The sequence below is a fragment of the Dunckerocampus dactyliophorus genome, chromosome 2, assembly GCF_027744805.1.
Source record: "Dunckerocampus dactyliophorus isolate RoL2022-P2 chromosome 2, RoL_Ddac_1.1, whole genome shotgun sequence".
Classification (NCBI taxonomy): domain Eukaryota; kingdom Metazoa; phylum Chordata; class Actinopteri; order Syngnathiformes; family Syngnathidae; genus Dunckerocampus; species Dunckerocampus dactyliophorus.
The window spans coordinates 38,983,529-39,005,878 of record NC_072820.1 but is presented as its reverse complement, the minus strand read 5'-3'; the positions used below and the strand labels follow the sequence as shown (position 1 = coordinate 39,005,878).

At 41.2% G+C, this 22,350-nt stretch overlaps 1 protein-coding gene across 1 annotated transcript in view; it reads right to left on the bottom strand.

The window, feature by feature from the left end:
- Positions 1 to 20,737, bottom strand: part of fam20cb (FAM20C golgi associated secretory pathway kinase b) — a 62,797-nt gene extending 42,060 nt beyond the window's left edge. Inside the window, exons 1-3 of the mRNA XM_054756270.1 lie at positions 19,581 to 20,737; positions 19,300 to 19,475; positions 13,777 to 13,855 (exon numbers count right to left, since the gene is read on the bottom strand). Coding sequence (XP_054612245.1) covers positions 13,777 to 13,855; positions 19,300 to 19,475; positions 19,581 to 20,092 — 767 coding nt within the window. The 5' untranslated portion in view covers positions 20,093 to 20,737. The remainder of the gene's footprint in view (positions 1 to 13,776; positions 13,856 to 19,299; positions 19,476 to 19,580) is intronic.
- Positions 20,738 to 22,350: the final 1,613 nt, after the last annotated feature.

The window sequence follows — 22,350 nt, the reverse complement described above, 5'->3', positions numbered from 1 at the left end:
TCTTTTATTTCTGGTCCAGACCAGTGCACACCAGACTACAAGTGTGAACAATAGTGTTTTATTGTTTTTATGTCATCATATTAACTGCTAACAACTTATTTTTATACTTGGATAACCATTAAGAATGTTAAAAATTCCTTCGACAGTTAATAAAGGTTTCAACATATTATTTCTATTTTTGTTATTTTCTACTGGAAAACTTGTTTCCAAATTTCAAGAAAACTCAGATTCATGCTGCATGGATGCTGAAGTAATGCTGACTTGTTTCCTTTCATGTAGCGAAACGCAGCTAGTGCAAACTACAACCACAGTAATAAACACGTTGTTAAATGAATACCTCTCTGACAGTGTCAGTCAAAACCGAGCAACAGACATCATGTCCATGACATGATCCATTAAGTTAATTTTTAAACCCTGTGAATGTCCTTTTTGCTGTCTGTGCAAATAAACACACAACTTAACAGACTACACAACACAACGTGACAATGTGCATACCCTCCATTTGTTGATTGAGTCTGGGAGGACAAACAAAAGCCTTCTATCCAGTCACTGTGTGCTTGTGTGTGTGTGTGTGCTGCTGCCTGCAGCTCCGTGTTGGGCCGGGCCAAATGAATCAATGTCTGCTGCCATTGGCACATCAGCTGCTAAGGTGCGCCACATCCAGGCAGCCAGTAAAACCCGCCTTTGACCGACGACTCCCCAAAACCCAAGAGACGAGATGACAGATGGTAGAAAAAGCTAACTTTTCCCTCACAAACACACAATCTTACTGTCATTTGTTTCTACGCACTGTTTATGTGCATTTAATTCTGATTGTTTTTACAAATAAGGCATCACTTTGGCCGTTTAATTATATGACTGCAACGATGTGCTATCAAACTAGAGAGGACGTGATGCAAATGCAAGCGATCAGTGTAGGCAGCAATAACAGCAAACCACAGATCTGTTGTTGTTGGGTTCGTGATCGTAATTAGGGATGTCTGAGATATCGTTTTTTCCTATTGATAACGATAACATATCCGAGTGATGACATGCCCCACACAGCAACAAGCTTGCTAGCTAAGAATGTCAGTTGTTTCACCTTTGGATTGAAAATATGCAATGTGCAATGAAAGCGCTGGTTATGCAAGGGGGCAATACGGCGCCTTCCATTAATGCTTCTACTTCCTTTAATAGATCATGCGCGCCATGCTGAATGAGCCCAGTTCATAATTTCACTGACTGTATTAGTCCAGAGTTCCATACTTTGCTGTAATGTTGTTTGTGTCACATAGAAACATGCAGCTTTCCAAATTGTATTGTAACCAGCATTATTTATTCTGGGCCTGCAAGCAAAGCGCAGCAGCCCATATTATACTACTCCAAATGTATTCTTTATTTATTTATAATTACCTCTTATTCTGTGCACCATGCACAGAACCCCTGTATATGTCACATCACTGGGGGGGTCTTGATTATGGTTAGTATGCTATTTCTTGTGTGCAACATTTTGTGTAACCGCGGCAAAGTAAAGCCTATTCTGGGGCAACAACCGCATTTAAGAGCTGCGCTGAACGCATGGGTGACAGTACGGGCGTTTGGTCAAGTGGAAATTCCTCTCGCCTCCCAGTACGAATGTTTGATCCCCAGTACGGTCGGGGTGAAACAGAGTTTACACACAATTTATCCACTTGCACCATGGATATGATATATGAAAAAAAATTTATGGAGTGCAACATTTTGTTACGTTGACCGGTAAACACCCCAAAATAAAAGTATCCTTAAACTTCAAAATAAAACCAATAATTTAGAGAACTTATATTACAACTGTTAATGAAACATACCTTTGTAAATGCAACAATTACATACAGCCTTTAACCTTCTCTTCACTTCATTCTGAAATAAACATTATACAGTACAATATTCGTTAGGCAATGAACCAAACATATATCTATTGATGATCTTTATAATGCACACAGTACAGTCAAATTAGCAGGGTAATTAGTGAGGAATACAATACTCACTGCACCCTGCAGAGACAATTGCAAACCATAAAAAGAGGTGGATGAAACGACCCCAATGTCGACATTACGAATGCAGTGGGCAAATCGATCCCAGTGTCGAGGTTGTCATACCGTAGTGACCTGCAAAAATAAAATGCTGTACCGAGGGTAATTGCACATAGTGACCTGCAAGGATACAACGTCAGTTCTAGTTTGGATTCTTATTTGTGAATTTATTAAAGACTAACCTGTCTTATTGTTGATAGTAAGACAACAGGTTATTTTAGTTGACTATTTGTCCTAATTTTGAAATGACTTTTGTTGAGACAAAATGTTTAAGCTGAATATGGCACTCTTCTCTGGAACTTGTAATCCATATTGAAGTATTTTTGTCTCATTTAGGTTAAGTCTCATTTTGCACAAACAGTGTTTATTTGTGAAATGCATCCAGAGGGCATCGCAGTAAAAGAAGCGGAATGTGTTCATTACACATGATGTCACCTGACATATATTTAAGGGAAGTGCTGCTGCCTGTATCGGTATGCTGTAGGTAACAAAATGCTCGATAATATCGGTATATCGGATAGCGGTAAGATAAGAAAGCCAAAATGGGGCATCTCTACTTATGATGCTTCTGCAACAAAGTCTACTTACTTAGTAATGTGGCCAACAAGTATGTCAGGTAGGACAAGCAGCTGGTGTGAACTGATTTACTTATTAACGTTTCTTCCCAGATCATCAATTACTGCCATGGCATATATACTACAGCGTTTATTATCACTTTTGCAGATCCATGTGATGGGGAGAGTTGTCATCTGGAGGTTAAGCTTTCCAAAAAGAAAAAAATGTTCCGTTTTTACTGGGCCTTTGTGCACACACACCCCTAGAATGCATGTGTGTGTGCACACAGATGGCAGAGGAATCTAGCAGAAGCTTTGATATGCAGATGGGATGCTGGCTTGTCATTTCTCCTGGCTGCAACACTGTCTTAGCATTCCTCTAACGGAAGAATTAACGCTGATAACAATTACCTGAAGGGGGCAGCTGTGTGATGATATCGTCAAGGCATTTCCCCGCTCCTGGAAGGCCTGAGGTGCACGGAATTAGCTCAGAGTTTTTGACGCACATCAGCATAAAAAGAGAGAAATATGTTCCCTTGGCAACCACGGAGAGAATAGCGGGACCACTTGCAAAGCGTGCGTGCTCAAAATTGTCATGGATGTTGATGATGAGCTTACAGAGTGTAAAAGTGAGGGAAAAGAAGTGCACATAATAAAAAGTGCCAACGTTAATGACTGAGCTTATAAGCGGCACTGATTCCAGCTGACACTGTGTATTAGAATTTATCAGCGGGCAGAACATCTCTGACTTAGTGTTATCTATATAAATCATTATGACTGATGAATACTGTGGATGGCGTCATGCCAACGGGACACTAACAGATTATTATTGCAAACTTGTTTGTGTACAGGCAGTCCCATTCCCACTAGACTGTAGATTAGTCCTTTAAGCTCTTATGGAGTGCATTTATATAGTGCAGTAGGTCATTGTTGTGTTTTACCATCACATTCTGGTCCATGGTAGAGATTAACACAGTACATTAAAAGTTCATGATAATTTAGTTAAGAAATCCTACAAAAAGTTAATAATAATTATCATTCATTAGTGCTTCGGCAAGTACCTCACAAATATGTTGCTTTTTGTGCCAACTTTGCAATATAAAGTTAGCACTACTTTGACAAGTATTGACAAATGGTTTTGCCTGCTTCACTACATGGCAAACACCCAGGTTGGGTCCATGTTGTTGGATGACACATTTGCACAATATCATACAGATGATGTAGAACTGGCAGCTTCAACAGGAATGAAAGAAAGTAGGAATGTGGGAAAGACTTGCAACTCGACTTGGACTTTGACATCAATGACTAGGCCCGTCACGATAACAAATGCTGCTGCGCGATAATTGTCCTACAAATTACTGCAGATAAACGATATTATCAGCAACATTATTTTACATACATCATTTTTTCATCAACTCTCTCACTGCCAAAGAGTAACGTTGATTGCCAAAGATGTCTTTTGCCATATTTTGCTTTTTTTCGAGTGAGCTACCGATCAAAGTCTTATTCATCTTGAGTGTGAATTTCTGACTTGTAGGCAATGTACAAGTATTTCTGTCCCATTAGGGGGAAACTGTTCTCTTTCCTCCAAACGGCAGCGACAGATTGTCTACGAAGAAGACGGATTGTGGGTTGAGAGAGGAAAATGGCGAAACACATGCAGAAATCGAGCGGAGACCAAAAACACAGGCAGCTAACACTGTCACAGAGCTGGTCTGGCGGTGGATCTGCCTTTAGTAGTGACGCGATCATGAAAGATAGAACATGGGTGACGTAGGTGACGTAGACACACATGCAGTTGGCAATGGCAGCCGAAGCAACAAGCTAGTGGTTAGCGTTGCTGAGCCATGTGGCGCGACACCGGAGCCTGACACCGGAAGCAGTTCAGAGTCGGGTGACTCAGAACCCGACCCTAATTCTTCTGACGAGTGGCTGCCGTCTGGATCGGTCAGCAGCAGGGATTCATCCCCACATCCAGCAGACCCCTCCGTCACTCCGCTTGAAGCTTGTTTTCTCAGCTTTTTGGTCAAAATCAGGTGTTTTTGCTGAAACTACCCTATGTTCTACCGCCAATATCTAAAGACCCAAAAAGGCGAGAAACAAACTTTTTTTTCTAATGAAAGAAGAGAGTCTAAGGTTTCTTTAGATAGTTTCATTGTTTATGTGGTCCTAAACCTCAATATTCTGTGGGTCTTGAAAGTTCAGCAAAGATTCCCCAAAACTCTGGCAATATGGCGCTCTCTGCTCTGAACATGGCTGGCAGTCAGTGAGTTAATGTAGTAAATTATGAATGCAATATTGTCAACAGTATTTTGAGACCATTTTGTCATTAATGTAATGATAATATATGGCATAGCAAAAAAAGCAAAAGCAATAGACTTACATTTTTTAATTTCTCATATTTAACATTGTAAATTGGAATGTTAAGAGCTTTTAAATCAAATAAACAAACATTATAAAGTACATGTTGTGGACGCAGCAGCTCATTTTTATTTATCGTGTGGTTAATTGATTTATTGATTATCGTGACAGGCCCATCAATGACTCAGGACTTGACTCTAACTTTAGTGTGATGACATTTTCAGTGAATGTGTTAAATAAAATGTGTCCCCATTCAAAGTGTTCAACTAATGTGATCGTTAATAACAAACAACAAATGTGTGGTGAGTCAATCAATCCTGAATGCTATGTCAGTCACTCTTGTGATTGAGTCGTGTTGCACTGATATTTTATTTCAAAAATAAACCAATTCAAAATGCATTCATTATTTCATATTTGTCAAATTTAAGAGAGTGTTACATTGTTAAAATTGCATTTTATTTGAGAGACACCAAACAGTGCTTATGACTTGTAAGGACTTTGAGATTTGACTTGGACATGCAATGTCTTTCCTTGAGACTTGATTCGGGACTTAGGAATAAAGACTTGAGACTTACTTGAGACTTGCTCTGACCTCTGGTAAACACATACATACATGTGTGCTTACAGTATAATCTTACAGGTCAGAGGGTTTGATGTGGGTCAGCTAACGAAGCCAGAATTTGATCACACATAATCACTCTGCGGCTTGTGCGCATTTTTAATATGAACTAAAAAAAACATGAAATTCTCCTTTACCAAACATCTAATGGAACACTTAGCACCAGGGGAACTGTCGCAATTTTAAACAGAGCGCAGAGTCTTAAGTGCTACTGGTAATTATACTTTTAAATCTGTCATTCAGCTTCTGGTTAGTGTGTTGAAATGGATGGCTATAGTGTTTCAAGCTGGTTATTGCAAATATGAATGTACTCAGCATTTTATTATTGAGGGCATGCATACTGTATAGAATTTAGCTTTCTATTCTGAATCTGATGTTTATGTCCAAAAATAGCAATGCTTTTGGGATGTCGTATAAAATGTGCATACTGTAACTACAGTGTTAAAAGCATGAAATGCATGTAAATGCATTCACAGTGGTCTGGATTGATGTGCTACCTATTATGTGCTGCAAGCATACATCCAGTTATTCTTGTCCTAGTGTTTAAATGCTTTATGTCATGGTTGGGTGCAGCTGCGTGTTTCTCTTCAGTGTGCTGCACCATTTACCAATGTGTACATGCTAGTAGCCTATACCTGTCCAACCACACACACCCACCCACACACACACAGACACACGCGCACCCACCCACACCCACACACACACACCCTCCACCTCTGTTCCAACCGGAGTGCTCATCATCAACGCTCTGAATGACTTGTCCTGAGGCGGTCCATCCTTTCATTTCCTGACTCAAAGTCAAAGCGCAGGCACAGAGGACCTTGTGAATACAATACTACCCAGTAAACAAGCCTGCATGCTAGCAAACAAACTGACAACCGGGGGGGGGGGACAATAAGCAGGGAGGGAAAAGTGGGTCCACAGAGAACTTTGATCAGTGTCATTTTTATGTGAATATAATTAGCCTTCATAAAGTCCTCTCCCTCTCATGTGTTTTTTTATAATCCCTCACGTAGAACAGGAAGTCAGACAGACACATACTACCCAAAATACTGTAATTATTCTTTAATTTCACAGTTGTAATGCTTTGTATTACAAAAAAATCCATATCCATCCTGCTGCAAAGTCTCCACTACGAATGGGAATAACCATCGATTAGTTGACTTATAGATTGTCAAGAAGAGGCAAAATGGAGTGCACTACCTTGCTGCAACCAGCAGAGGTGCTGTTCAGTCTTAACTAGATTGTGGCCTGAAGAACAACAACATGACATCAGCTACGCTGAGTCCAATTTTATAATATTTGCCAACCATTTTAAACGTATCGGAGGTATTGAAAGGGTGTTTCCTAAAATCTAGCCTTGATGCTGGAATTTAGACAGTTTGAACGTGTTTTTAGTAAGCCCTACTCAGAACATGCTGTTTTGTGTGTCTGTCGCTTTAAAGCGAACGAGCTGCGTTTGTCCACACACAGTGTGTGTCTCCAAGAAGCGTTATTGTGGACTGTGTCCACTTTTTACATATACACTGTAACTCTGCACTTGGCCGACCTAATAGATGCCATTTATCACATACAGCAACGTTAGGAGCGGGACAGGAGGACACAAAGGTTAGCAACACGAGTATGTGAGCTACAGTGCTAACATTACACTCACATTTTCACAGGAACGTCATGTTAGGTGAGTCTATCTGCTGAAGAAAAACAAAATGATAACATATACAGCTCCCACATCTAGATCTGATTGACTGTTTTAAGATGTGTAGCAAAGCCTGCTTTTTTGTTATGACATCATTCAAAAGTCAATTTTGCATAATAGAGGACCATTAATGTGTATTTTCTAGATCTAAATGTATTTTTATAAATATTTCAATAATATTAACATATAATTTAATTGATTGTTAATGTAGCCTATAGTCAAATGCCCATCCTTAACAGCCACTGATAATATGCTCGGAGATGATGGGTGTTTATTCTCTGTATTTAATATCAAATAAATACGGGAAAGAACCAAAACAGCGCCCTCTATTGTATCAGGTGGCTCAACAGATAAGATACACTGTTTTACACATCAGGCCTTGTGAGGAGAGCAAAGGTTAATGTCATATACTCCACTTACAACACCAATTTTCCACTGATATGCCGCACATTTAATGCAGACATTTCCTCCCGTTATTTGCGTGTCTGTCGATACGTTATTGACACAAACAAGGTGACATTATCACCCTCACCCCCTAGTGTCAATCAACGATGACTCATGGTCCCAGTTCAGCACAATTATAGATCGCCCCCCCGGGAGGTCAGCCAGCACGCCTCGTAAGAATACTCTCATTGATTTGGATGCGACTGAGCCAGCCGGCTGATTGGCAAGAGATACAATTAAGTGGGAGCAGGTTGGAGCGGAAGACCATCATTACATCCATCATCAGTCCTTCCCCCGCCTCCTCTGGTCGATCATCCACGCTCATCGTCTAATGGGCTTTGTTCGCTCCCAGACTAATTTCACTGTAAATATTGCAATCATCTCCCGGAAATAACATCAGCACAAAGCCGTCGTGATGGGGAGACAAGGGAAAGAAAGATATGGAAAGAAACTCCTTTCGGTCTATTCAGGTTGAGAGCTGTGTCCAGTACAGCGATCGGACTACAACACACTGTATGGCATTCTTGCTGCCTCCCTGTTAAAGACGTGGGCATAGATTTTCAGGGAATAAATCTTTCAAGGCAATCTGCCAACATGCTGGTAAAGACTTCATTCGGCACACATGCACAATTTAATTTAACAATACGGTCACCACTGCGGTTACTGTGTAATTTATAGTAGCGCAGACGTGCACTATAGTCGTCCCTCGCCACATCGTGCAAAATATATTAATGAATAAATCATTGCTGTTTCGTGGTTGAATACGACCTATTATTAGTAAAAAAAATAAGCATGTTTGAACAAAGCTGACATATTTATAGCCTAAATTAAGCATTTTCAAGCATAACAATGGCTAAAAACAAATACATGACATTCAGAAAATGCATTGAAAGACACAATCGTATTCAGCATTCTACACTGGACGCTGGGTGTCAGTAATGTTACTGTCACAACCTGTTGTTCTAAATTCTGATGTTTGTGAACGCACCTCGCTGTTTATGTCCTTGGTGGATAAGGAAGTGTTGCTGTTGTGGGGGAGAGAGTGAGGCGGAGTCAAGTGTGCGAGATGAACTGTGTTCTGTGTTGGAATTGAGCACTCCGATTGGGGTTTAGGTAGGCAATAAAACTAAAAATAGAACGTCAGACCCTGTGTGACTCGATGCAAACGCTTCATTACATTAGACACCGCAAGAAGTCCCGGAAGTAAAGAAAGGAACAACAACCAATCCATCCATCCATACATTCTCTATGCCGCTTATCCTCACAACAAAGAACTCTCCCAATTCTAACATGTGTGAGTACATATTACGTCTTATATTCTATTAATATACCGCAGTAATACGAGCGTAAAGGTGACTATTGGGCTGTTATTTCATGTCATGAGGGATCTAATAATGTTACTAAAAGTATTTAGAATGTTGAGGTTTTGTATGCCATTTATAATTAAGCAATCCTACTTCGCGGAAATTCACTTATCGGTCGGATCTGGAACCAATTAACCGCGACAAACGAGGGATTACTGTAATTATACTTTGAGGTGAGGTGATTTTACTGCAATAGTTTGCCTTTTCCTTACATAGTTTATTTCGAACATGCTTAACAAAGTTATGGGCACACTTCCACATGTATCTCAAGAAGGCACTCTAAATGCCAAAGTACTTGTTGTCCTGGACAAATATTGAAGATGACGTCATCTCTGCAGCTGAAAGTCAACAACAATCGACAATAACAACTCACCAATGTCAACAGTGTCAACATGTCAAGGTTTTGTTGTGAATGAGTTATCAGTAGTAGAGAAAGGGTAGGATTAAATAAGAGCTGCGTCTTCCTGCTCCTTTTCAGACATGTCGACTTGTGCGAACGTAACCACGTGATGTTCCTTAATGCAACGTGTTAAGCATGTCTGAAACAAATAAAATACCATACCATGCCAAAATATTACAAACACTCAGCGTGATGCAGTTTGCCTAGTTTTACACTGCTGCAAAGTACAGCTAGAATTACAAACATTTAGCTAAATAATTACCTATCTGCCCTTGTTTTGCATCCAATTAAATTGTACTGATGTACCATTTTAAGCTTTATTTTGACTATAATGTCATTAAAGTTTTACTGTGTCCAAATAGGTTTACTTACTAAAGAGGTAAATAAAAAGCATCTGTGTTTTTATTCAAGCTGTTTTGTTGTGAGCTTTTCTTGTTAAGCAGTGACATCAGCTCCTCCGCTAAAAGTGTTGCCACCCGTCTGCTGGCGGAACCCTGTAAACAAATGGCTATAGCGTCATAGCATTTCCACGCACTAGGCCTACATGCTAAGAAAATTGCGGTTTTGATGGTTCTTTAAACAGTAGGTCTCCGCTTTTAGTAATAGATAAAAATGTGTATTTTTGACACACGGCTAGTGCTGCTGTAGTTAAACAAACTTTTGCGCCTTAGCACACAACTATGGGGCATTCAAGGACCGACTGACAAAGTGCCAAATCTCAACCCTTGACAAAAAACATCATCAGTGAAGCATAGAACATAAAAACATAAAATGTACTAATGGTGGGCTTTCTAACAGTGGCACAGCGGCAATTATTAGTTAATTAGTTACATATGGTGAATGAGATGTGTTTTATATGGAAAAAAAAAACATTTTTTTGACCAAAAAGCCACAAATTTGTGGGGCTGTGAATGCTGAATCGCAAATGTGTGGGAAAATACTGCAATATGCAAAGCTTTTGCATTAAATGTTTCTCCTTAAGTGATCCTACTTGAACAGTACAGTAATCCCTCGGCACTTTGCACTTGGAATTTTGCAGTCACAGTTGTTCAAAATAACTAATAAAGCATTGCTGTTTTTGTGGTTGAATACGACCTATTATTACTTGAAAAAGATGCATATTTAAGCAAATTTGACATATTTTTGTATAAATAAATCATTTTCAAGGATCAAAATTGCTACATGAACTTAAATACAAATACAAAGCATTCAGAAGACTCATTCAAAGACATCGTGATGATGTAGTATTCTACACTGGTCACTAGGTGTCAGTAAAGTTACTGTAAAGTTCAATGAGACACGTAAGCACCAGACTTGATTGCTGCAACGACAGACTTTGAATTATCACAACAGGAACAATAATCCCTAACACGGGCTACTCTTGTCGCCGTAACTCATGCCAAGCTAAAATTCTACTTTGAAGCCCCGACTTCACTTCCTGTCCGCCCCCCACTCAGCTCCACTAGCACATTTACAACAACACACACAAGCTTATTTATGTCTTAAATGTCTTATTTTCTCATATTATGTCTACTATATTGGGTAATACGATTGGGAAGGTGACTATAGGGGACTTATATCATGTCTAGAGGGCTCTAATAATGTTAAAACCCATATTTAGCAGGTCGTCAAGAGGTTTTCTATGGTCTAACTACAAAAATATTTGATTAATAAGGAAGGAATCCTACTTTGTGGAAATTCATCATGGTCAAGTCTGTAACCAATTAACCGCAATAAACGAGGGATTTCTGTACTAGGAAACAAAAGTATGAGGCACTCATGTCAGTGTTTTTCCATGATGTGGATTATGGCAGAGATGATAACTGAGTTTAGTCATTGCACATTATTTATCCACAGTCTCAGGTAATGCCCCCTTAAAGTACAGCAAGCATAATGCTGCTGGTCTCAGGAAAGGTTGCAAAACATCATGCGCTATTTTATTAGATTGCTTGGGTTGGAATATGTCTGGAAAGCTGCAGACACATTGTCATTGGGCGGAGTCATCGCTGACATCATACCAAGCTTACACACAAGTAGGATGGCAGACCTCCGCCAAGCTAAACAATTCCACAGTCAGTACTGAAGTGTACGCCTTCATTGCCACTTCCTGTGGATCTCTGAACTTTGCCATTTAGGCACAAATCTCATTGGAAAATTCCAGCATTTTTTTGGACTGTCAGTGCGGCTCTATTAATTGATTGATCTTTTTTTTGTGGATGATCTTCATGGCTAACTAACAAGTGGCAATGGAAGTGGCAGGAACAAAACAGTCTTAAGTAACCTTTCCAGGAAAGAAAGTAGTAGTAGTTGTCTGATCAGTTTCTGCCCCTATTGGAAGACTTTCAAAGCAAAGAAGAAAAAGAAAATCAATAACCGAGGCTCTAAATTGATTCATGCTTGCTTTTAGGGCCAAAAATAGAGAAAAACAAACAGCAGAAAGCAAATGATGGAGGACACTAAGAAAGCAGACATGAACGAGTTCTCAGATATGGTTGATTGGATCAATATGGCTACCCAGACATCACATGCACATGGAGGACACATGGAGGATGTTGATTGTGGAGAAGCGGCGTGTGGAATGTGACACTCCACACGCCGACATGTGACATCTGACGGAAATGGCGAGAACGACTGCAAAATTCTGGCAAAACCTTGATCGCAGTCCAAATGAGCACACACACACACACACACACACACACACACACATGGGTGGCCCTATTTCCTTCAAGTCAAGTGCGTCCAAGCGAGATGGGAGGGGGACAGAGGAAACCGCCAACCCCTCCTCTGTCCCTTCTCTCCCTTCCTGCCTTTGGTCTTCAGGATTATCAAACATCACACTGCTCTGACAAGCACAACTGTTCAGCAACGTCTGAGCCAATCACGCCACGCTTCTCTCCCAAATTGCCCTCTCACATTTGGGTTCAAATTCCAGGAGAAGCACTGTAATAATCTCAGGATTTGGACCACATTGATCCTCTCACCTTTTCTTCCCTCACACCTCTGCTCTCTCCATCCTGTCCCACCTCTCCATGTCTCCTCTCCTTCTCATCTTTCCTCTTCCGGGCCCGTCAGGATGATTTCAGGCTCGTTGCGTCGGGCCTGACTTAGTGTCATACCACTGAAGCGGTAATTACAAGCATCTCCGAGTAGTTTTTTTCTTGCTACCTATCAAGCGCAGGCTTAACCTCGCCTTCCATGCTGACAAGCGGGGGCCAGACACCGAGCCATGTAGAACGCCATTAACCCACAATTAAATTACAATCAGCATAACAAAAAGATGGGTGACATTTTAATCCACAAATTGAGGAGGGATTAGGAGCAAAGAGGACTTCTCTCTGCATGTGTTATCATCCAAATGCGACACAGTGGATAAAGGCAACGTGAATTAATCAAACTTTTCACTGTATCTACCAGTGGGTGGGCTTTGCTTATCTCTAAAAGCCAACAGGCGGTGCAGGGGGCACAATTTGCTAGAAAAGGAGAATAAAGTATAAGTTACACTCATGCTCACCTATTGCCGAGTTCGTCACCTTTTATGTCATAATAGGAAAATGACTCCAAAGAGGTGCAGCTCTGCAAATGAACTACAAAAGCACCAAGCAAATCGTGTCTGGCACCATTATAGAGGACAGACAGGGAATCTAACAGTAAATAATAATGCATGCGCGAATGACGTCTGAAAGGCTGCAGCTTTCAGCTCCGACCGGCTGCTAAGCCAGAAAGTGCACTTATTATATGGTATTACCGCTTAAAACCAGCTGTTAAATTGTCCATCACAGGCGGATAGCGCGATTACATGAAGTCAACATTTCTTTCAGCGGCCTTTTCATTCACTTTACGAGCCAATTGGAAAGAAATCCCGGCCAATGATGGCTGCATGCTAGCAGCTCTGTGAGGCGAAATGGAGCTGTATCATGATAGCATCATGTGCAACCATCTTAATTTGGTTTTAAGCGGAGTTGGCCATGTGTTTTCAGCACTTACTTACAGTAAGCAGTAAGTCATATGCACCAATTACGGTTTTGCAGCTTGCCTATAAAAGCAAAACCTCCCAAAAAATTGGCAGGATGTTGCTAACTAATGTGCAAGAAATATCTAGCATGCATCCAGATAGGCTTCACTGATGTAATACAAGCAGGCATAATATTGTTAACAATATGCAAGAGAATTTATGTGACACGAACAAGTCTGCATAGATTCAATGGAATTGTTCCAGCCGAAAGACGTGAACCAAACAGACAACGCATAACACACATTTCTGCAGGAAGAAAAACAATAATTGTAACTTACTTCATGGGTTTGAAGAGAGCCTGGCCGTAGTTCTGGAAGGTCATAATGAGCTTGAGCTGGGTGCCTCCAGATTTCATTGCTGTTGGAGGAAAACAGACAAAACCATAACTATGATAAATGTAGTTTACAAACAGTTACTTTATGAAATGAGAGGTCAGACGAAAACTGAAATGTACGAAAACCAAATCAATTTTCGCAAAAGAAATAATGCAAATCCAATGAATCCGTTCCAGACACCCAAAAATATTAATACAAAGCACATTTTAGAGAGACTAATTCTAGTTTTTCATGTGGAAAACAAAGTAAAATACATATAAATGACGAATGAAATGGATAAATGAACATTTAACATGACTTTTAAGAGTAGCAAACACAGAGATGAGTGGAGGGAGGAGAAGAGGGTGGAACAGAAGAGCCACGCTGACACGGTTTCATTCTAGTCCGTTTCAAGCTTAACTTTAAAGAGTGGACGGTTAGAGCTGTATACTTGCTCACTTGAACTTTGAACTTGAACTGTCAACTCCAGCAGCAGCTACAATCATCATTACACACCCTGGCCCGGCTCTTGATATGTTATGTGTATAATGTAAAGAACCTTTACATTACAATGCTATTGGAAAAGACAATAGATATCTTTGTGCTTTGCTATGACTTCTTTCTTGAATTCAATGTTTGTCACCTTCTTTATCAAAGCTTTGCCACTTGCAACTTTTTTTTTCAGCTTTCCTAAATTAAAAAGCAGAAATTCCTCTAACACTCGGAAATACACGGTGCGCTTGAACACCTCATCAGCGCACAGCGCAATGCTTGACAGGCGGAAGCAGATACAGAGCTGTTAATCATTCTTTTTTTTTTTATGAACAAATAAACCACACACACACACATACAGTAATAAAGGTGATTAATGGATTCCCTAGCCTGAATCTGTCTATAGTGTCCCAACTGTAAAACAACCACTATCCATCCTTCACACAGACTGAGTCACCACTGCCTGGAAGTTCAGTTTGGGCACTCGACTGCTTTGTTAGAAAACACTGTTTGGCTGTACGATAACTGAGGCACTGAGGTTCCACTGTAGTTTGCATGGTCTCCCCATGCTTGAGTGGGTTTTCGCATCCCATACCTCCAAAAAGTGCAAGTTAGGTTAATTTCAGACTCTAAATTGTCCATAGATGTGAATATGAGTGTGAACGGATGTTTGTCTATATGTGCGCTGTGACTGCCAGATGACAAGTCCAGGGTGTACCCCGCCTCTCGCCTAAAGTCATGGACTCATGGATGGACTCTGTGGGTTTCGCCCACATTAATATCATCTGTTTAGATAAGTATAGCTCTATGGGAAAGCGTCCAACACCAAAAAGTGCTTAAATAAGGACAACGAACTAAAATGTTTAAACAAAAAACTGCCACATTTCACTAAAACCCTTAGTTAAGCTCCATATCATCCAAAGCCTGTGTTTCAGCTGTTTGTTGAAACGCTTTCTCAATAAGCTTCAAAAATTGAACATGAAAAGCAAGACAGGTAATGACCCCATTAAGTGTGATACGAGTAACTATGCATTTGTGCCTGCCAGGCTGCATTGATGTTTTAACAAAGCGGCAACCTGTTTACATCAACAACAGCCCAAACGAAGCATCATAACGTGATGACGTTGAGGTAAACTACTAGTCAAGGACAGGAGTTATCATTTGGACATATAACGAGACTTGATTGTTGCAAGTGTGCGTATATGTGTCAATGTTTGCGTCTGAGGGAGGTGAAGGTCAGCAGGCCCTCTGCTCCCCTGATGTTTACTCTCACTGTGTATTCTCCGGAGGATCTAACTCCCTCTTGCGCTTCCTGTCTGTGTTCCTATTCACCCCCCTCTCCCTGATGTTTTTCCCCCTCTTTGAACATGATGAAAAAAAGGCACTCGTGGGACTGGGCTCAGCACAGGTGTGAAGACTGAGATTTGCGAAATAAGCAAGAGGAGCCTTCCCACGTGTTATTTCTGCCCAGTTTGGTCAACACGAAAGTGTGTTTAAAAAAAGGGCCTTCAACCAAAGTAACAATGGACAGATGGACTGAATAAAATGTCCCGCAAGAGCGCGTGAACGTTTGGAGAAATGTTTGATGAAAATACAGTGGAACCTTGACAATTTTGTGGCTTTTTGTGAAAATTACTTGGCACCAACTGCAGTTTAAACGACCGTCAGGGTGAGACACCAGCAAATCTCCCGAGACCTCAGTTCAAGCAAGCGTCATAGGATTAATGTTTTGCTTTTGCTTTGGCTTTTACTGCCTTTTTTGCAACACTTATTCCAAAAGAAAGACCAGCTTCCAACAGGGGTGTTAAAAAACAGAAAAGTATGCAGTTTTGAGAAAACTCCATTGAACATTGTGCTCTTACTAGTGGTTAACTTCTTTTTACACCTGTGTCACAACTAAGAATGTTAAAAAGCGAGATTAATCTGCAACACAAATGACCTCAGCATTAAAGTTAAGGCGTATTTTTTATTGTCTTTACAACTTATTTATAAGAGTGGTTAACTTATGTAAGTATCATGTGTGGGCAGTACACAGCAGGCTTCATCTACCTCTGCATGCGCTTTAAAATGTTGGTAGCGCTACTCAGCTGTTGGTGTTAACCAGTATTTATGCTGACTGGGCAATTTGCTCTGAAACAGTTTTACAACATTGGTTCTGTGTTGTGCTGTGTCGCTGTGTTGTGCAATATTCTTAATAAATGACCACGTGGTAAAAGAGAGCTACCTAGATCAGGCAAGGCAAGTAAGTATGCAAACTCGCATTCAAAACAGACAGACTGGTTAACTTATTTTTACACTTGTATGACTGTTAGAAACATTCAAATTAAATCCTTCAAACACATAATCAATGCTTTATTATGGTGCCTGCTTAACACTGGAACAGATCATTTCTATTATTTCCAATGGGAAACACTGTTTCAAAATACACTAATGAAAAGGAAGGTGCTGGTGTATAATACATCCAAGCAGTGCTATCCTTAAGTTGAGATAATAACATAGTGCTGTTAGCTTGTGTTGCTGTTGTGCCCGGGGCCTGTGTCACGGCTCTGTAATTACTGAGTCACCATGTATTTAACTAGCTGGAGAGCGCCCTCCTCTATCCACCCAGCCCAAAGAGTCAGAGAGCAAGAAGGGGGAAAACCTTGCAGCAATGAAGCATAAAGAAACATCTGAAAGAAATCCAGGAAGGTTTCCTTTTCTAAACAGTTCACCCATACTCATCGGTAAGTCCTTCATCTTTGCTAAAGGCCACTTCCCTCTTTCCCATAGAACCAAAAAGCCAGAATTCTGCGATGCCTTCTAAGAGTTACTGCAACATGAGTGACCCTGAGGCAAGAAGCACTTCTGGAATTTGGGAACTGGACTGAGCCAAACAGGAAGACAATCCTTCCTGAATAAAAAAAAAAAACATCAGCTCTGTCAGGTGCCTGCTTTCAGTTGCAGTTGAAGGCTTTTCAGCTTTCTATAGGGAGTCTGATTTACATGGCGCTTGTCAATCAAGCAGTATTTGATTTGAGATTGAACTACAGACAAGCTGTGTAGAGACTTGCAGGTGATCTTCCAGGCTTGATGTATTCTGCTTTGCTGATCTAAGACCACATGAGAGGCGATTTGGCCTTATAAGGATGATCAGATGGAGAAATATTACATGACAAGCCTGCGGGCAGCTTGCATCTTCATGCATCCTTGCGTGTGTGCATGGAGTGTGTTCATAACATCCATCTTCTCCCACTGCATGACCTCTGTGACAAATACCGTCACAATCCGTCAAAATGTAGTCTGTCCCTCAATGTACAATCTCAACCTTGGCTATTCAATGGGCGGCCACATTTTCAAGACGTTAAAAACTTCCGGGTGCTGGACTTTTTCCCTCCGCTATTATTTGCATTATGGTTTTAATAATAATTATAGTCATGAATAAAGTGAAAATGTTCAAAGTTAAAGCAGTATTTGGTCATTAAAGATCGTCTTCTGTATGTGACTAATCATTCTACTAAATGTAGGGACCTACTGCAAAAACTTTAGTCAAAGATGCTCCATATGACAAGAAAACGCTGCCGTTTTTAAGCCTCTATTGCAAAACCACTAGTCAAAGATCCACTATATCAGAGGTCCCTAACCGCCAGTCCGTGGGCGGGGTCGAAACGGGCCGTGAAAAACTTTCAGAAGCAATGATATTAAAAAAAAAGGCAAATTTCTTAAAAACAGTTTTGTCAGTAACTACATCAAATTTTATGTAAACGCCTATCAATTGTTTCATTGGAAAAAGAACACACAGTTCGCGAGCCCACAGTTTTTGTTTGGTTATGGAGTGAAAGTTCCGTATGGCGTTCTCAAATGCTGCCACAAATACACTGATACATTTTCCCCGCTCTTCTTTCACCTCATTGTTGTTTCCAAATGCTGATGCTGTGTGTGAGTGCATAAAGGAGAGCGTTGATGAATATTATGTCTGTGTTGAGTTCAAGTGGTACGTAACCTCAGGTTAATTCATGCTAGCACATGGTCTGGCACCTACACATCAAACAACGATGTACTCATCTCCTCTCTGGAATACAAAGTCTAGGCTTGTAACAAAGATGTGTCTGTATTCATTTTGTGCATTTTAATTTGATGTTGTTGGAAGCTACTTTTCTGATTTTGTTCAGTGCAGTCAGACTTAATGAAGCACACAGTGCTTTTGTCGTGACGGCCGGAAGTGTGTTTGTGGTCTTGATTGTCCTTTCACAACATCAACGTCATCTTAATAAGCACTCGGTTACATTGTGCTTGTCTTTGTTTTATACACAACATTATACCTGTACTATGCTGGGGTGGCACAGCATTGCATTGCATTACGTCAGAGGTTTGTTGGACCATGAACAGGTCTGTGGGTGGACTTAAAAAGCTTGGGGACCACTGCTCCATATAACAAGAGCACTCTGCTGCCTTTAAGGACCTACCACAAAAACACAAGTCAAAGATCCTTTATATTCCCAGAGCGCTTTTAAATATCTACTGCCATAATGAGTCAAAGATCCTCTATATCAGTGGTCCCCAACCTTTTTTGACCCACGGACCCACGGACCCACTTTTCAAAATAAAACATTTAAAAAATGAAATAATGGAAATTATTTTTTCTTTCTGTGCGGTCTGGTACCAAATGACCCACGGCCCGGTACCGGGCCGCGGCCCAGTGGTTGGGGACCACTGCTCTATATGACAGGAGGTTTGTACTTTGTACCTTCCTTAATGGTTTACTGGCTGAACAGCTAAAAACCTATTTGATGATCAAGAAGTTGAACTACGTTGGTTAAAAGGCCAATGTAAAAGAAGCAGTTCAACCAGGAAGTGAAAGTAATCATACAAAGTTCTTTCTTCTTGGCATGTATCAGTTTATTCCAATATTGTGTTCATTGTGAGTTATCCAATTAAATTGCTGTTGACACTCTGTGTCCATGTGTTCATTGGGTATGGTAATAGCATCACTGTGCAAAAAGGGGCCTTGGTACTCACCCACGCTGGTGATCCTCTGGACGACCAGGTCCTTCAGCAAAGCATCGATGACAGGGTTGTGTCTGGAGTAGAGCTCGTAACGATTGATTCCAATGTGGAAGCGTAGCCAGTTGGGATAGGAGTCCGCCGTCAGCTCTCCGGTCGGGCTGAACTCATCTGGGTTGCCTTCGCCGTTCCTGGGTGAGGGTATAATGATATAAGTGGTTGCAGACAAACAGTAATAGTCTTTAGTGCGTGCATATTTTTTAATGTATGTCTTAAAAATATAAGAAATACTTAACCACTCCTGTTCTGCTGCTTTGGGGTCAAAGCGGATGTCTGTGTTGACGTTAAACAGCGTGTCCTCATCTGTGAGCGCTGGCAGCGGCCTTTTATATAAAGGGTGTTCATATAAGGTGGCCAGCCTGGACCCTTTCACCGGTGTGTTCTTGCTCACTGTGGCGTCCTGGATGAACTGCCTCTTCCTCTCGCCACGCTGCCCATAGAGCTCCAGCCTCCTGAACCCCTGAGTCTTGTCTCCCGCCACCGGGACCTTCTCCAGGGAATGGGAGGAGACGTTGGAGGTGCTAGGGTCGTTGCTGAAGTCCTGCAGGATGCGCAGGGTGTGCTTGTTGGGCCAGCCTTGCTTGGCCCAGCTGCGAGGCTCCTCGCTGGGCGTGTGCAAGCAGGAGCATCCGCCCGCACCATGCCTCTCCAGCTTGGGCAGCAGGTCTATCATGATGTGCATGGAGCACGCCACCAAGAACACCATGAGGATCAAAACCCGGAATTTCCGCAGCAGGATCATCTTCATGGTCTCCCTTCTGAGCAGATGTGAGTATTTACTGCAGATGATGAGCACGCAGATGCACAGGCTGACTACATCACTGATGATGTTGATCAGACTGGACGCCAGTCTAATGAAATACACATTAAACACCAAGGACCCATCTTCACTTGCCGTCTTGAGTAAAGGATTCAGCGTTCAAGCGGTGGGTTTTCACTCGCATCAGAGTACAGCTTTTGCTGGAATCGCACGGATTTTAAAGGGGCAAAAACACCAGGGAGCGTCCAGGTGGCCCGGGTCGAGCGGGTTCAGACCAACGGTCGACTTGCGCAAGCCACATCCTCGTCACACCGCCGCCTCTCCGTCTCTGCAGCCCGCAGCGAACAGGTTCTTGAGCTCCAACGCGCTGAAGTACGAATCCGTTAAACGTGGAGGACCGGAGGCGCTCATTGGTCTTCACACGCCATGGGTCCCGCTTCAATGTCACAGGAAAGTCCCCGCAAGTGACGAATCATCCACACACAAAAACAACCGCTATCCAGAATGTCTGCCAAACGGACAGGTAACAAGAGATAAAGGCAGGGAGAGAGAGGAACACCTCTAGGGGTTGCAGCGTGAGAAAGCACGTCTTGTGGCGAGTGAGCATCTGGGTGGGTGTGTTAAATGTGATGCTGAAGCCAAAGACAAGATCCTGCCTTTCTACTCTGCGTCACTGCGCGCACATTGGCTGAGCTCAGATGCACAGAAAGAGAGAGAAAGAGCGACAGACAGTATAAACGCCTCTCTGTTCCTCTTCTTCTTGGACTATAACCTGCACATCCAGGCTGTGCAAGAAGAGGGCGTCTTTTCACTGACCAATATTTAGTCTGGCTTATGTACAGCATTTCTTTCCACCATGAAATGCATCTGCTGGAATCCTCCGAAATGCCTCCATAGACGACAAGCCAGTCCATCAGTGAAACATTAGGCAGGGCTATTAGGCTGCTCATCAGTCACCGCATCCACTCTGCTGCTAGGAGGCCACTTTGAGGCAATCTTAGCTTCAGTAATCAAGTTTGAAAGCTGCAAGACAAAAAAAAAAACAACGTTTCAGCTCTATTCTTTATTCTCTATTCTCTGAAGGCCCGGAAAGACAAGAAACACATTCTTTTAAAAAGAATAGTTAAAGTTCATTGCAAGTGAAGACGAAATCCTGTATTTGCAAGTTACTAAGTGATGTTTTTAGGTTTATAACAGCAATTAGAAAAACGGTGACATGTATTGAAAACTCCATTAAGCTCAAACAGGCTGTTCATCAGCTGATATAAAGTTCAAGACGATAGCCTTAAAAAGCCCAACTCTAAGCTAAAATCTGACTTCCAACTTATTCCTAAAGAGACTGCATGCAATTCACTCCAAATACAATTTTTTTGAAACTAAACTAAACTGCCTACAAATTGTCTGAAATTTGTGTTCGGCACTAATAAAACAAGTGGCGTTCATGACTTTTGGTATGCACGTAAGTGTGGTACGTGCACATACACAAAAGCCGTCTCAGCGTGGCGATCACCAAGTCATGTTGCTATGATAGGCCCTCGCTCAATGGTTGCTAACGTTAGCAGCTAAATTTGGCCAAATCGCTATTATTAGCTCATAACAAACATACACTCAACAAAAATATACAATTTTATTTTTTTCATGAGCTGACCTCAAAGAGCTAAAACTTGATATATACACAAGGCCTATCTCTTTTAAATATTGTTCACAAATCTGTCTAAATCTGTGTTAGTGAGCATTCATCATTCATGATTCCTAATCTGTCCACCTCACAGGTGTGGCATATTAAGATGCTAATGAGACAGCATGCTTACTGCACAGAAGTAATTTAAATTGGCCGTAATATAATATCACTCCAAAATGTGCAGTTTGACTGTGTTGAGGGTTGTCCGGAGGGATCCGAAAACCAGTCAGTATCTGCTGTGACAACCATTTGCCTGAAATACCGTATATACCGATCCACAACGTATGGTATGGACAGCAAACACCAGTGTATTTTATTGATGTTATTTTAAAAGCTAATGTTCCGTATTTTAAATGATTGTGATTGATGATTTTCAAGCATAAAAATGGCTATAATGAACATATATATATATATAAGGCATTCAAAGGACACATTCACAAATACAGACATATGCTATGCTAGTCACTAGGTGTCACTAATTTTATTGTAATGCTCAGTTAAGATACAATCACCAGACTTGATTACCGAAACAACAGACTTTTTTTGCAGGATTGAATTATCTCAC